Source organism: Phytophthora cinnamomi, assembly GCF_018691715.1.
Source record: "Phytophthora cinnamomi strain GKB4 chromosome Unknown Contig5, whole genome shotgun sequence".
Taxonomy (NCBI): Eukaryota; Oomycota; class Peronosporomycetes; order Peronosporales; family Peronosporaceae; genus Phytophthora; species Phytophthora cinnamomi.
Window position 1 is genome coordinate 322,632 of NW_027150938.1, and position 15,420 is coordinate 338,051.

At 55.2% G+C, this 15,420-nt stretch overlaps 8 protein-coding genes across 8 annotated transcripts; 4 read left to right on the forward strand and 4 right to left on the reverse strand.

The window, feature by feature from the left end:
* Nucleotides 1–933: 933 nt before the first annotated feature.
* On the reverse strand, nucleotides 934–1,221 carry IUM83_09725 (NADP-dependent alcohol dehydrogenase C 2; the record flags this gene model as incomplete). Its single annotated transcript, XM_067934180.1, has 1 exon — nucleotides 934–1,221. The coding sequence occupies one exon, from the start codon at nucleotides 1,219–1,221 to the stop codon at nucleotides 934–936; it is 288 nt and encodes a 95-aa protein (XP_067799303.1).
* Nucleotides 1,222–1,241: 20 nt separating this feature from the next.
* Nucleotides 1,242–1,998, reverse strand: IUM83_09726 (putative mannitol dehydrogenase; the record flags this gene model as incomplete). The annotated part of the gene is made up of 2 exons (XM_067934181.1): nucleotides 1,242–1,756; nucleotides 1,830–1,998. The coding sequence occupies 2 exons, from the start codon at nucleotides 1,996–1,998 to the stop codon at nucleotides 1,242–1,244; spliced, it is 684 nt and encodes a 227-aa protein (XP_067799304.1).
* A 1,280-nt stretch (nucleotides 1,999–3,278) lies between these two features.
* On the reverse strand, nucleotides 3,279–4,346 carry IUM83_09727 (NADP-dependent alcohol dehydrogenase C 2; the record flags this gene model as incomplete). Its single annotated transcript, XM_067934182.1, has 1 exon — nucleotides 3,279–4,346. The coding sequence occupies one exon, from the start codon at nucleotides 4,344–4,346 to the stop codon at nucleotides 3,279–3,281; it is 1,068 nt and encodes a 355-aa protein (XP_067799293.1).
* A 2,086-nt stretch (nucleotides 4,347–6,432) lies between these two features.
* IUM83_09728 (NADP-dependent alcohol dehydrogenase C 2) lies at nucleotides 6,433–7,497 on the forward strand (the record flags this gene model as incomplete). The annotated part of the gene is made up of 1 exon (XM_067934183.1): nucleotides 6,433–7,497. One exon carries the CDS (start codon nucleotides 6,433–6,435, stop codon nucleotides 7,495–7,497), a length of 1,065 nt encoding a protein of 354 aa, XP_067799229.1.
* A 94-nt stretch (nucleotides 7,498–7,591) lies between these two features.
* IUM83_09729 (Peptidyl-prolyl cis-trans isomerase FKBP8) lies at nucleotides 7,592–8,841 on the reverse strand (the record flags this gene model as incomplete). Its single annotated transcript, XM_067934184.1, has 3 exons — nucleotides 7,592–8,415; nucleotides 8,512–8,625; nucleotides 8,736–8,841. 3 exons carry the CDS (start codon nucleotides 8,839–8,841, stop codon nucleotides 7,592–7,594), a joined length of 1,044 nt encoding a protein of 347 aa, XP_067799291.1.
* Nucleotides 8,842–10,034: 1,193 nt separating this feature from the next.
* On the forward strand, nucleotides 10,035–11,717 carry IUM83_09730 ((+)-neomenthol dehydrogenase; the record flags this gene model as incomplete). Its single annotated transcript, XM_067934185.1, has 3 exons — nucleotides 10,035–10,549; nucleotides 10,762–11,530; nucleotides 11,607–11,717. 3 exons carry the CDS (start codon nucleotides 10,035–10,037, stop codon nucleotides 11,715–11,717), a joined length of 1,395 nt encoding a protein of 464 aa, XP_067799357.1.
* An 89-nt stretch (nucleotides 11,718–11,806) lies between these two features.
* Nucleotides 11,807–12,829, forward strand: IUM83_09731 ((+)-neomenthol dehydrogenase; the record flags this gene model as incomplete). The annotated part of the gene is made up of 1 exon (XM_067934186.1): nucleotides 11,807–12,829. The coding sequence occupies one exon, from the start codon at nucleotides 11,807–11,809 to the stop codon at nucleotides 12,827–12,829; it is 1,023 nt and encodes a 340-aa protein (XP_067799417.1).
* Nucleotides 12,830–13,014: 185 nt separating this feature from the next.
* IUM83_09732 (interferon-induced gtp-binding protein mx) lies at nucleotides 13,015–15,174 on the forward strand (the record flags this gene model as incomplete). The annotated part of the gene is made up of 1 exon (XM_067934187.1): nucleotides 13,015–15,174. One exon carries the CDS (start codon nucleotides 13,015–13,017, stop codon nucleotides 15,172–15,174), a length of 2,160 nt encoding a protein of 719 aa, XP_067799356.1.
* Nucleotides 15,175–15,420: the final 246 nt, after the last annotated feature.

The window sequence follows — 15,420 nt, forward strand, 5'->3', positions numbered from 1 at the left end:
AACAGGGCGGTTGACATCTACAACTTGATGCGAGTCGCGAGCTCAACTATCGAGCAGAAGGAGCTTGCGAGCAGTGCTCCGCGGTCATGCGTACTCTGATAGCAAGGAGATGCAGCTACGCGTTGTGAATATTGTCAACGAGTTCAGTCGCACGATTTCACCGAAGGACTTCAAGACTGTGCAGGGAGGAGATGCAGCGTATTATTCAAGATGAAGTGGTTCGGATATCCGCTGATACGACGGCAAAACCTGTCGTTGAACTTGAGGAAGATTCGTCTTCAGGTGCGGCGGAAACTTCGGTCAAGGGGGGGTACTGGGATATGTTTCTGCGCTCTTCAAGCGCTAGCGTCGCCCAGCTACTGGTACTTCGTGGGGAGATCAACTAGAGATTCTCTAAGGATAAAAAAGTCTTCCCAGGATGAGCAATTGTACGGGTTTGTAAGTCCCACCATATCTTCTTGATAAAACGAAAGACAACTCGTAACAGCCTTCACCGTTTTGGGGTAGGTGATCAAGGGAATTGCCAGCAGATGAAGCAGCAAAGCCATGAGTGTGACAACAACACCGAAAATTGCAGGCAATTTTGTCTCGTGCGTTGCACCTATGACTCAGGAACCGACTGAGAAACGTATTGGTGGATGACAAGGGATGGTGGGATATTCTCCAAGCACCGACATACAGCTTATGAACTCATAGCAAGCGAGCTAGCATGATAACTGCTTCGTATGATCGGCCTCATTGATCGCCTCAGTTGCCGCGTGTGATGTGTGCAGATAAGCAGGGTGTTGATATGATACTAGCAACGCGAAAGATACAACTCAGTTAAGATGCTCACGGATATGGCCACGGTGCCCACCAGCTGATAGTGTCAGGGATGATTGTTAACAAGATGCGCCGTTGAATCTGCCGTCCAGATTCGGCTTTGGTCGTCCCTTAGTTCTCCAGCACCACGCGGTAGCGAACCGTGCCGTCGCGCACCATCTTGATGCCCACATTGGCCTTACTCATGGGCAATTTCTGGATCACGGCGTGCACGTTCTTCTTAGACGCCACCTCCAGCATGTCCTTGATGTCCTGGATGCTGCCGATGTTGCTCCCCACAAACTTGGCGCCCTTGGCGATCACACCAAACGCGTTGAACTTGATGTCGTCATTGGGCAGACCCACCATGATGCACGAGCCGCGCACGGCCAAGAAGCTCAGGAACAGCGTGTACGGCATGTTGTCAGCGTTGGCGCAGATCAGCAACACGTCAACTGACCCTCCGCAGCAGCGGCCTGCTTCTCGTCTGTGTACACCACAAACTCCGTCGCTCCCAGAGCGCGCACCTCGTCCTCCTTATTGGCCGAGCGGGAGAAGGCCACCACCGCATCAGCGCCCATGGCCTTGGCGAACTGGATGCCCAGGTGACCAAGGCCACCAATGCCCACGACACCCACGCGCTTGCCTGGCTTCACATCAGCCTCCTTCAACGGCGTGAACACCGTCGTACCGGCGCACAATAATGGTGCGACCACGTCCGACGGGAGGTTGTCCGGGATCTTGAAGGCGTACTCGTGAGCCACACGAATGTAGTCGGCGTATCCGCCGTAGGACATGGCCATGTCGTTCAGGTACGTGTCGCCGTACGTCCACACTTTGCGGGAGCAGTAGGCGTCGTCGCCGCTGGCGCACTCCTTGCATGGGGCCGTGGGGTCCTTGTTCAGACAGGCCCAGGCTTGAGCGCCGACGCCCACGCGGTCGCCGACCTTGATGCCTTTGACCATGTCACCGGCGAGTGACCTCACCAACGATCTCGTGACCCACGACGCACGGGTAGATGGACGGACCCCAGCCACTGTCGATGGTGTGCAGATCCGAGCCGCAGATGCCGCAGTGCGAGATCTTGACCTCGATGTCCTCCGGCCCGAGAGGGCGCGACTGGTACTCCCAGGGCTTCACCTCCTCGCTCTTGCCGAAGCAGGCGTAGGCGTGGATGGTTCGTGGGCCGGTCGACATGGTGGATGGGCTGGTGCTTAGTTGCTTGGTCTTCTTGGTCCTTCCGAGTCCTGCGTGGCAGATTCCGGAATGAACTTTGTGAGCGGACACCTTGAAGCAGACCTCGGAAAAAAATATTATTGAATTGCAATTACTGTATTTTGTGCGGAAATATGTACTATTGGACCCCAAGGTCTCCAGTACAATTATTACTGAGACAGGAAAAGCAGTAACAGATTGGATTTCCACAGTAGTAGTATCATACATTTTGCAATAGAAAAATAATTGCAATAAATATGTATTACTGATCATGAAATTATTGAAATTATTATTATGAATTTGAAACTTTGCAATTCAATACTATTCTGTATTTTCCGAGGTCTGCCTTGAAGCTGTGCTTCACATAGTTTGAATCACATTGCGATACTGTACCAAGCAGCACTTCTAAAAGTCGGGACATACAAAAAGAAAGCGAAAGTGATGCGCGACACAGCCACTTCAACGTACGCCAGCCAGTCAATAGACCTCGAGGTCAGAAGCTGCCTACCCTGCACGGTAGGGCCTAGCTGCCCAAGCACAACCTTTGTTCCCTTTTCCGCCTGCTACTGATCGAGAGCACCATGACGATGACACGAGCTCAGCTACTCCCTTTATTCCACTACGGCTAGCACAATACGAAAGATTCCGAGTTGGACGATCGGATTCTGATTAAATGGGCAGATCGTGATTTTCGTGCAGTGAAAGTGACGGTGAAACTTAGTACGCGGTACCCAAGCGCCTGGAAGTTGTCCAAAATGGCGTGGTCCGCGTCTTCATCTTCGTCACTATCAGGCAATGGATCGAAGTGATGACGCGCGCTTGCTCGCGCGTAAACTCTCCAGCTCCTGGAGCTGTAAGAAACCCCGACGAGCATTGCGCCTCTCTTCCGAGGCTTCCTCGGGACGAAGAGAGCTCGAAGTCGGGCCAGAGCGGGCTGAAGAAAGCGAGGATCGGGTGCTGGGAGTGGAGCGAGCCATGATGATCGGTAGCGAGATGGGATTTTGAAGAATGACATGCAGCGACTGAGTGAAAAGCAGAGAATTCGCGCGATTCGTGCACGCACGAAGGAGACGACCAAGTGAACGACTGATCATATCTTCTCAGCTCTTTCAATATCGATCCCTTGGTCAGCTCTCGGCCGAGAGATGAATACCCTAAAATGTCGCACCTTCGTTTTCCCTGATTGCACAGCTTAATGCTGCTCATGACTTCATTCAGGCGCATGTATTGTAGTACACGAATTCTCCGTGACCTAATCACGTTTAGTTCTCGAGTACCACGCGATAGCGAACCGAGCCGTCACGCACCATTTTGATGCCCTCGTTCACCTTGGCCATCGGCAGCTTCTGGACTACCGCGCGCACGTTCTTCTTGGACGCCAGCTCCAGCATGTCCTTGATGTCCTGGATGCTGCCGATGTTGCTGCCCACGAACTTGGCACCCTTGCCCACCACGCCGAACGCGTTGAACTTGACATCGTCGTTGGGCAGACCCACCATGATGCACGAGCCGCGCACGGCCAAGAAGCTCAGGAACAGCGTGTACGGCATGTTGTCAGCGTTGGCGCAGATCAGCAACACGTCAACTGACCCCTCCGCAGCAGCGGCCTGCTTCTCGTCCGTGTACACAACAAACTCCGTCGCTCCCAGAGCGCGCACCTCGTCCTCCTTATTGGCCGAGCGGGAGAAGGCCACCACCGCATCGGCGCCCATGGCCTTGGCGAACTGGATGCCCAGGTGACCAAGGCCACCAATGCCCACGACTCCCACGCGCTTGCCTGGCTTCACATCAGCCTCCTTCAACGGCGTGAACACCGTCGTACCGGCGCACAATAATGGTGCGACCACGTCCGACGGGAGGTTGTCCGGGATCTTGAAGGCGTACTCATGAGTCACGCGCACGTAATCGGCGTAGCCACCGTACGAGTTAGCACCGTCGTTCTTGTAGGTGTCGTTGTACGTCCACACCTTGTGCGCGCAGTAGGCGTCGTCGCCGCTGGCGCACTCCTTGCATGGGGTCGCGGGGTCCTTGTTCAGGCAGGCCCAGACCTGCGCGCCGACGCCCACGCGGTCGCCGACCTTCAAGTCCGTCACCTTGTCACCGGCGAGAGTGACCTCACCAACGATCTCGTGGCCAACAACACACGGGTAGGTAGACGGACCCCAGCCGCTCTCAATGGTGTGTAGGTCCGAGCCGCAGATACCGCAGTGCGAGATCTTGATCTCCACGTCCTCGGGGCCAAGCGGACGCGACTGGTATTCCCAGGGCTTGATCTCCTCGTCCTTGCCAAAGGCGGCGTAAGCGTGCACGGTTCTCGGGGCGGTGGACATCGTTGTTCTTGGATATAGCTGCTGCGAAGGTGGCAAATTGCAAAGTGAGCTTTGCTGATCAGCGTGTGGTGTTCGAGGCTGCTTGCGCATGGCAAGCTGCCTAGCTAATCGATGACGTGGACAGGGAAGTTGATCCAATCCATGTACCAGTTGATCATGATCACCAGATGACTGATCACACGCAACGCAGACAAGGATCTCTGTGTTTTTGCAGACCTCCGCCTGCGTGCCTACAGCCTTGCTTGCAGAGAACATAGGGCTCCTGAATACGTTCGTGTGTTCAAGGAGGTTGACATGTATTCTATGTGAAAGTGTGCGTTCGAAACGTTGGATACCGTGAACTGCATAATCGCCGTCGACATGAATACTCTCCCGCATAATCCTTGTCAACAGGAGAAACGTTATCGAGGTCAAACGATCCCCCTTGCGTGAGGATCTTCACTCAGAAAAGTGAACATATCATGCAAGCAGCGATTGCCACGCGTCGGTTAACTGTGGAATTTCCTGTAAACACCGGAGAGCCAAGATTTTGACCGAAGCTGTGCTTTTGTCAGGATCTAAAGTCACCACACGACCGTGCCGAAATTCAGCAGCTGCTGTAGTACAGATGCTGAATCTTGGAACTGCCGCCAACGGCGGCGCCATCGGTCAGCCAGTGGAGGACAGACAATATCTTCTACATAGTGTCGCATTCTGCAAGATGAGTGTGCTTGCATAAATGGATCGCCGCTTAATGGCAGCCGAGGCTTTGGCCGTTCCCTTGGTCATGCAAGTTGCATATGACGCGACCGAAATGTGAGCCTATTGCACTGCAATTTTGTTCACCGGTCTGGGGTGAGGATCGACCATATCCGAAACGAAACATTGGCTGATGCAGACTGAGTACCGGGCGCAGTCAATGGACAGCAAGTGACACCGTTGATGTAAAATTGTTTTTATGCCTCAATCTTTTTGGGTGCGATTTACAGGTATTGCCAGGAGCGATGAACGCAGATCGCCCTTTTCCCCTCACAAGAACGTCGTGAAAGACCTCCTGTGTTGTTTAGAGGCATCCTCGGTTTTCTGCTCCTCGTTTTCGTATTTCTGTTCGTCGTTCTCGTCTCGCTCGGCCTCTTTGATCTGCTGCCGAAATTTTACTATAAAAATGCACCAAAAAGTTAACTCCCGACGATCTTTAAGAAAAAGGAAGAAAAAAGCGCTTGCCGACAGGACCGTAGCTCATTAATCCGCACTCGACGTTAGGACCATTCAGTCCACTACCGGACCAGTTGTGCGACGAGGACATCACCTGCCGTCCGTCGAATATCGCCACTTTCCAATGACACAGATTCACACTGTGATAAAACTTGAATACCAGCGTCAAACACTTCATCATGCATTCAAAACTTGTCCCTCAAGCTTGGGCCAGGTCCGTCACCAGCCTCAATTTCAGTCCCTTTTCGCTTTCTCAATGATCTCATCAGTACATGTAGCCCCTTTATGTGTTAAAATGAACATGCCCACGCAGATCGACTCCGTAGCCTCTCGAATGTACTGCAGCACCCTCTCCCTCGCCCGAAAACCACCAGTCGACAATCGCCGAATTCAGTCGCTTCTCCACTTCGGTCCTCATCCATGAAAATGTCCTGCACCCAATGCCTACGGTAACGTTGCCATCTCGCGAACTGCTCTCGGCGCAGTCCAGTTTGACGTTTCTTTGCAGACTTTTGCCTTGATCGTAGCGATTGCGAACCTTGAGCGGCCTCGTCGCGTTCCCGCCGAAACTCTCACCAAGTTGCTTCGAGCAAATTTCGCGCGCCTCCACCAGCGTGAAAAGTATCTGCGCCAAACAGGATAACTAGCAGAAAATCAACGTGTGAGCACATTAAAATTTAATGTTAGCACACTTAATGTGCTAACACGTTGATTTTCTTCTAATTTCAAACGGTGTGTCCCACATTAATAAGACGAGACAGGTAACCTTGTAGAATCCGATCGCTGATTTCATCTGGTTTCGCAGGTTTCTGTCGGAATTGCTACCACTTTAGGCAGGGGACCAGAGCTCACGCGAGGGTCACGGGACTCAGAAAAAAACTCCTGCAGCGTCATGTCGGCCGCCCCGCGCACCATCAAGGCGCTCGCCTGCTTCGGCAAGAGTGAGCCCGTGCAGCCCTGGGAGTACGAGTCGCGCCCGCTGGGCCCGGGGGACGTGGAGATCAAGATCTCCCACTGCGGCATCTGCGGCTCGGACCTGCACGTGATCGACAGCGGCTGGAAGCCCACGCTGTACCCGTGCGTGGTGGGCCACGAGATCGTGGGCGAGGTGACGCAGGCGGGCCCCGACGTCGCAGAGCTCAAGGTGGGCGACCGCGTGGGCGTCGGCGCGCAGGTCTGGGCCTGCCTCAACAAGGACCCCAAGGCTCCGTGCAAGGACTGCGCCAAGGGCGCCGACGCCTACTGCTCCGGCCTCGTGGGCACCTACAACTCCACGTACAAGGACGGCAGCAAGACCTACGGCGGCTACGCCGAGTACGTGCGCGTGCTGGGCGCCTACGCCTTCAAGATCCCCGAGAGCATCCCGTCGGACGCTGCCGCCCCGCTGCTGTGTGCCGGCACGACGGTGTTCACGCCGTTCAAGGAGGCGGGAGTGAAGCCCGGCGACCGTGTGGGCATCGTGGGCATCGGTGGCCTCGGCCACCTGGCTATTCAGTTCGCCAAGGCCATGGGCGCCGAAGCCGTGGTGGCCTTCTCGCGATCCGCCAACAAGGAGGCGGAAGTGCGCTCACTCGGCGCGGACGAGTTCGTCAACTACTCGGACCCCGAGCAGGCGAAGGCCGCGGAGGGATCTGTCGACGTCCTGCTCGTGACGGCTGATGCCGATGGCATGCCGTACCAATTGTTCCTGAGCTTCCTCGCGTCGCGCGGCACGTGCATCATGGTTGGGCTGCCCAACGACGAGGTCAAGTTCAAGCCCGCCCAGGTCGTCATGAAGGGCGCCAAGTTCGTGGGCAGCCACATCGGCAGCATCCAGGACGTCAAGGACATGCTGGCGCTGGCGGCGGAGAAGAACGTGCGCCCCGTGATCCAGAAGATGCCCATGAGCAAGGCCAACGAGGGCATCCAGATGCTGCGCGACGGCAAGGTCCGCTACCGTGTTGTGCTCGAGAACTAGAGGGGTAGTGTAGCTGATGGAAATGGTAAGAACGCATCGTAGTTCAATACTGCTTTCATTGTATCGCAATTATCAGAGCAGTGATACTGCTTGCCTAATCTGTTTCGACGTCGTTGGTGCTGGTGGTGCTGCTGTCTTCGATGGCGTAGTTCGGCTTCCCGATGTACACGTACATGAGGATCGCGATGATAACTGTGACTACAGCGGCGATAAGTGCTGGGTTTTGCCGAACTCGAGCCACCAGCGCAGCGATCTTGCCCGTCTCGGCCGTGTCAGCAGGCGTGCTGCCCCCCAGCTTTGAGTACAGCTTCCTCTCTAACGCCTTCTGGTCGCGTTTCTTTTTCTTGAGCTGCACCAGCAGCTGACGCACCTTGGCGTTCTTCGGCTCGATCTCCAGGGCCTTGCGCAGGAACATGTTGGCCTCATCGAACTCGTTCTGGTCCAGCGCGATCTGGCCGATGCGGTACATGGCCTTGACGTTGGTCGGGTCCAGCTGCAGCACCTCGAGGCTCGACTGGCGCGCCTCCTTGTACTGCTTGAGCTTGTGCTGCACGTTGCCCACGTTGTTGCCCAGCGCGATGAGCAGCTCCTTACACTGCGCGGCGTCCTCCTCCGAGTGCTCCCACGTCTCCAGCAGCTTGAGCGCGCGCTTGTACAGCTTGGCCGCCTGCTCGTAGTTCTTCTCCTTGAAGTAGCGGTTGCCGCTCTCCTTCTTCTGCGTGGCCTCGACGATCAGCTCCTGGGAGCTCATCTCGGCCGTGATTTTCTTCCCCACGCGGCAGAGCTCCACCACGAGCTTCATCTCGGCGCCGGGAGCCACGTGCGGCTCCAGCCCCACGTCCCCGTAGGCGAAGCGGGCGTCGCAGCGCACCTCGCAAGTTTCTCCCACGTGCATCATCTTGGCCACCAGCTCCAGTGCTGCGTCGCATCATAGCTAAAGGTTAGCTAACAGCACAGCAGCATCCACTAGGATACTATCCCAATTCGTAGCGGAATTGTGTCAAAACGCCGTACCGGGCATCACCTCGCCGTCTCCGATGCGGAACTTCCTGGTCTCGTCGGTCGCCACCTTCTGCCCGGACTTGAGCACCCACGTCGAGTACTTGACGCCCACTTCCTCTCCGAATTCTGCAGCAAAGGAGAGGCGACAAAACAGTCAGCGATGATACTTTACCGGACGGAGCGATATCTCGGCGGGGGCAACGTCCCCGGAGACGGGGCCTGCGCGAACGCGGTACCTGCTTGGATGCCGTCCGTGTTGACCGTCAGCATCTTGCGGAAGATGCCCCCGCTGCCCAGGACGTCGTCGAACCCCTCGCGCTCCGACTCACTGATCGTCACCATCGTTTGCTTCGTGTCGAAATGCCAAAATGGACCGAAATGGGAATTCATCAAATATGAGACATGTTTGATTATGGTAAAAAAAAAAATCGGGTTTTGACAAAGGCATTCTTGTACTCGAAACAAATCCGAACTACTCGAAATCCACTTCCACTTTATGATCTCAAGAAAAAGTAGCAAAACTTCAACGAAAACGGTTTGCCAAAAGTGACCTCGAAACGCCTTGGGCCGGGAGGGTCGCTTGCCATTCCCGAACCAGCCTTCCGACTCGCACCCCGCTGCCATCTTCTCAGATGGATGGCAACTAGAGATCACCCTCTTCCAGGCCAGATCCCCACCTCGACGAGCTCATCGAGGAATCTCCCAGACAGCAGAGTCCGTCCACCAGCGGTTCGACCAGCCCCGCCTATCGTTTGATCCCAAGCTCGAAACCCCTGAACCCCCGTGTCACCGAGGCAGCAGCTGATGGCCTCTCGCCCACCTGCTCCTGTTGGGTCGACGTCTGGTTCGCTCGAAAATGGCGAAGCTCCTTCGTCGTCACAGGGTGGCAGCACTTCCAGCCTTTCGAGTGATGAAAGCAAGGCTACAGTAGCGGGTAGTACAGGTAACGCTTCGGTTGTAGCTGAAATGAAGCGGACAGCTTCGTCGCCGTCTCCTCGACCCCCATCGCAGCAGTCAGGGCTGGCGGATCAGAGTCCACGCACTGCGTCAGCCCGAGTGAAATCTCCCAGAGAAGAAGCAAACGCTGCTACCAGCCCGGTAGTAGTGAAGCAGTCCGACAACTCTGCTGCACCCGCTCAGCCGTATCGTCGACAAACCACGGCGAGAAATGATAGTAATCCACGAGTTGGTGGTCGGATGTCTCGACAATTCGGTTCTAGCCATGCTGTCAGGGAAGGAGAAGTTACCTCGCAGCAGACTGCTCCCAATGGCAATGAAGAAGAAGGTGGAGGAGACACGGATGAATTGACCTTCACGCTGCCCGAATTGTCGAAAGAAGGCGATGAAACTGGCCGTACGGTGAGGGAGACATGGCCCACGGATCATGTCATGCTGCTCTACATGCTGTCGAGGTATGCAGTGTGTGCTCGCACGAAGGAGGACAAGGAGTCTTGGATTCGACAGATCCTCTGCTCGTCTTGATGTACGAAGGTATCGCTGCAGGATCCCTCAACTTCGACTACGCACCAGCAGCGATGGTCATCGCGCAAGAAGGACGGCCGAAGCGCATTTGGATTAACACTACCCAAGACGGCAAGTCAGCGATTGACGATCTGCGTGAGGCGAACCTCATCAATGGTCTGAAGCTCTCTACGAAGGATTATCACTCCGTGACGGCATTTCAGGTGTCGTTCAGAGGCCTCCAGCTTCTGTCCCAGGTCAGCAAGGAGTTGAAGGCTGATGTTGACGCCTTTATCTTTGCCCCGAAGCCTTACCGACGTGAACTTCTGAAAATCCGCTATATACCGATCAAAGACCCGCCGGACCTCTCCACTACCATTGAAGCTAGTGGGCCGGCATGGATGTTCACCAAGGGCAGTGATAAGCACCTTACTAGTGCTCCAAGTGGGGCTATTCAGAGCGCAGATGAAGAAGAACCCGAGTTCAACGAAGAAGGTCGCTTCATTTTAGAGTCGATCGGGTACTTCCGATATTCAGGAGTGACCGAGACGGAAGATGTGTCGTACGTGTCCAGCCCCTTTGTCCCGCAGTGCGTTCGAAGCCTCGAGGCGTACCAGCAATTGTCCTCGAATGCACACCGAGCTTTAGAGGCTGCGAGCGGACAATCCAATATTCGTGACACGCTGTCGGAAGCGATAGCACTCGCCAATCCGGTTTGTCTTGTAGGCGAGTGGATTCCGTTTGGGTCAAACCAAATCGTCGCGCTGAATGAGCGGCTGGGGTCAATGGATCGATGCCAAGGGGGCTTTTCACGTCCCTTATCGATAATCGCCCCACGGATACTCAATTTGAAGTGCCTCCGGGGTTAACGGAGGTTCGTATTCTCGACTACGATCCAGTGCGATACATCAACTTCGAGGCCGAGATTAATTTCCCAGAAGACGACGGAATCGTGCAAGTTGAAAACTTCGGCATTCATCTCAACGTAGACGGAACCATTTTCTACGGGATCAAGGTTGACGCCATCTTGGACAAACGAGCGGACCGTATTTCCGTCGACTTGCTGTCGCGTTTGCTGGTTGATATTCACCAGGATTCGTCCGAGGTCATGGATGACTTGCTATCATCCTACCAAACGAGTTTGCTGGACATGGTGTTCCTCGGTGATATTGCGAATCGCGGCAAATTTAACATGATCATGGCAGACCAAATTGATCCGTTCATGCCCGGGCTGGAATATATGGATCGGGGCGACTTCGAGAACGAGCTGAAGCAGGTATTGGGCGATATTCACTGTGCCTACGATATCGGTGAGGACAGCGTGCTAATCGTCGGGAGAGATGGCATGCTGATCGCCGGCTCAGCCTGCAAGCGCTTCGAGAAAGTTTTCATCTCGTACTTCTCGTTGCTGTGTCGCGAGATGTTCTTGCGTAGCTTCTTCACGCGCATTTTCGTGCTGGAAGAGCTGCTGAAACATATCCGAGAGCTCATTTTCCGTGCAAAAGAAGACCCGCATCATCTCATCACGATCCGAGCAAAGTTGAACGAGGCGACGAACGACCTCATTCTTGTACGTGTTTTTATTGCTAACGGCTCTCAGTGTTCTTGCCATACTCACTTTTATTGTCGTGGTTTTATTGCTTCAGTTCACAGATACGCTGGGTTATCTGCTAGAGTCGCTGGAGTTCGTGAAGATTCCTCAAAATCACCGAACGCGTCCGAAGAAGAAGAGTCGATCTTCAGCTACCTCGACCTGAAGAAGCAGCACCACGACATTCTCCTTCGCGCGCGCGATTTAGAAAAGCTCGTGCACGGTGCAAAATACGAGGTTGTTAACTTGCGGCAAATGGCTGAGGTGCTCAACACCTCCGAGCTCGAAGATATTTTCAAGACTGTCGAAGGCAACACCAAGGTGCTCGCAGACTCCTCGCTGGCGGTGGAGCAATGTGGTTCGTCGCTCGAGTTAGTGCAGGTGCTCCTTGCAGGCAGCTTCGCGTTCACGCTCCTGGATCGAATTCCCGGTGGAACCTTAAACGCAGAGATGCCTGAATGGGTGGAGGCAGCTTTTGCGAAGACTATCATCGACGTGCCCTTGCTGTTCTTCGTGCTGAATATTATCTGGATGGCTGGATGCATCTACGCTTTAATCCGCTACAAGAAGAAACGAAGTCATGAAGCGGAGTTCGGCCGGCGAACTCTGCGAATCAAAGTGAACAAAGCCATCGACATTGATAATTTCGAGTTATTCCTCGGGACGCGCGTGCTGGACAAGCAAGAGAGCGTGTCCCAACTCGCGTCGGAAGTACGCCGCGTCGTCTGGAAAGATCTCGGTCTTCAAGCCTGCGATGACGAGCACGCTCATCCGCGCAGAAGCGTAGCCTACGCGAAGGGCGTCCCTGTTTCGTGGAAACACAAACTTATGGACATGTTTGAAGCCGTGTCGAGTAAGTGGCGGCCCAAAGCTCGCACTAGCCGAGGTGCAACCGGTGCAGCAGGTGCTATGGCCGGAAATGCGGTATCACCACTTAGCGCTGGGGCTGCTGGCATGCTGGATCCTGGCATTCCCGTCGAGGTTGAAGTCGAATATGACAGTCGTTACGGCTTCCTGCTTTTCGTCACTTTCAACTTTCACATTCGAGAGAAGGTGATCCCATTAGCTCAAAAGCTGCGCATCTGCTTCACGCAACTAAAAGAGCGGATTCGCCTCGGAGGGAGGACGGCACCGAAGCCGAAGCGCGTCCCAGATGAAAGTTCATGCCCTCGAAACGAGACGCTTGTCATGGAGCAAGAACTTATGAGCTGGTTCGCAAGGGAGATGAAGCAACACGGCGTCGTCAAGAGCGTAGAGACGTTTCTGAGCTCGCTTTAGGGGTGTAGATTGACTGGCGCAAAGCAAATTCTTCACGTTGTGCACTTTGATGGGCATCCATCATCTCTTCAAATGAAGTAGATTTCTTTCAGATTGATGGGGAACTTCGTAAGCACACTCGCTGGCAGTGTTTTTCATTCCACCACTTTCGCAGTCGACCGCACTCCAAAGCAGCTTCAACAAAGATGACCAAGACGAAAAGTAATTTGTTCACGCACGTCAAGGCTCAAGAAGAGCGCAAGCTTGTTGACAAGCTGCGTGACATCGGTTTCGGGCAGTACATTGAGCTGCCGCAGATCGCCGTCATGGGCGACACCTCCAGTGGAAAGTCCTCCCTGCTGTCAGCTCTGTCGGGCGTCTCGTTCCCGTCCTCTGACCAGCTCACGACGAGGTGCCCCACGCAACTCGTCCTCACTCGCGCCGATACTTTTCATGGCACCGTTCGTCTCGTTCGATTCCAATCGAGCACCAACGGTGGGAATGATGACGACGGCGAAGAGAAGGAAGAGCTGCACCGACTGGAAGACGTCCCCGACGCCATCACCAAACTCACCCAGAAATTGGTCGACGAAGGCCAGTACATCAGTGACGACCAGATCGTGGTCGAGATGTGCGGCCCCGACCTGCCGAATCTCACGCTCACCGATCTACCGGGGCTTGTCCGCACGGTTGGTGACCACGAAGACCAGAGTATCATCCCGAGGGTGCGGCAGATGGTGGACCGGTACATGCAGCAGGAACGCACCGTGATCATCGCCGTCGTACCGGCCAACGTGGATATGCACAACACGGAGATCTTGCAGGCTGCGCAAGAAGCTGACCCGAACGGAACGAGGACCATCGCTGTGGTGACGAAGGTGGATTTGGTGGATGCCGGCGCGGAGTTGGCGGTGCACGAGTTACTGATGAACAAGAAGAAGCGCCTGCGTCTGGGCTACCACGCAGTGAAGTGCCGTAGTCAACGCGAGTTGACCAAGGGTACGACTATCGAGAAAGGTGTGGCGAACGAGTTGGCATTCTTCGGTCAGCACGAGTACTGGCGTAAGCTTCCGACACAGTTGTGGGGAGTGCCGAGGTTGAGCGAGCGGTTGGTGTCGATTCTGCAGGACAACATTCGTCGTTCACTGCCCAAGGTGATCACGGAGATCAGTGCTTTGATGGCCGAGACGCAGAAGGCACTGTCGAGTTTGGGCACTCCGCTAGATTCTCCAACTGCCCAGCGCCAGCAGTTTGGCAAATGGGCCGACCAGTACTTGCGCTTGATGGAAGCGGCGATGTCGGGGCAGTACGAGCTGCTACCTGCTCCGTCCTCATCTCCAAGGGGAGACGAGAATGAGATTACTGGTAAACGTCACGGTGAAATGAATGCCCGACTTCGGGCGGTGCTTTGCGTGGAGGAGGCAGCTCATCAGGCCGGAGTGAATGAGACGAAGGACCATGTCCTTGGCGTCGACGCTAGGAAGCCGCAAGAAGAAGTCGCTGTCGGAGACGCGGTGCTCATTGAGATCAACGGTCAGTGGCGCTGTGGACAAGTGAAAGGGATCAACCGGACCGACATTTGCTGCGTCGAATTCGACAACCAGTGGTTGTCCAAGGAGCGTTGGCGCTTTGATGAACGCGCAGTGCTGAAACAATTCATTCGCGAAAACCGAGGCGATGAACTCGCCATCTTCCCGTCGTACCAAGTCTTCTGCAACCTGTTCCGCCAGTGCGTGGACAAGTGGGGCCCACCAACGCAGCAGCTTTTACGCGCCTATCAGAGCCAAACGAAACTGGTGTCGGACTACGTAGCCGGGGAGATCCACGCTACCTCTCGAGTGGTGCAGTTCATCAAGAGCACGTCGTCCGATGTGCTTGATCGCGTGGTCGAGTCTGCCAGAACAGAGGTGACCAGCCTGTTGCACGCGGAAGGCCGTCCATACACGCAAGACAAGCGTCTGTTTGCAGACCTGGACCAGCAGCGTCTGCGAGCTGTTCAGGAGCACGTGAAGGCCTCGGTACCCGTCCATCCGGGCGGCAAAGTCCTACTCACTGATGTCATGAAGGCCATGGAGGCGGTTACAATCTCGACCGAAGACCGCGAGGCACTGGAGATGCAGGTGGCGCTGCAGGCGTACTTGGACGTGGCGGTGCCGCGCTTCGTGGACGCGATTCCGATGCGGCTGAACGACTTGGTGCTGCGCAGTTTCGTCGCGGAGATGACGGACGAGCTGAACGGGCTGACGGACGAGAAGCTCGCGCGCTTGATGCAGGACCCGGTGCACAAGGTCGCCGAGCGCAGCCAGCTCAAGGAGGAGCTGGCCTGCCTGGCCAACGCCAAGAAGGAGATCGAGCTGGTCTGCTAACGTCAAGAGGTCGTCACCGTCGTCTGACAAGTTGAAGGCACTCTCTCCGTTTCCCTCGCTTTAGTGTCGTTCTTAACCTTAAAAAAAAACCTCGAGGTTTTATATCCCCCTCTCTCTCATCATATCGCAAGCTGTAGGCCAGGTTGTCGTACTTAGCGCGCGGCCTGGCCGTTGGTTGGTCGAGGAGCTACGCCGCGCGTTGCGGCTTGACGCCCCGTGCGCCATTCGAGTTCGCTCTCAATCCCC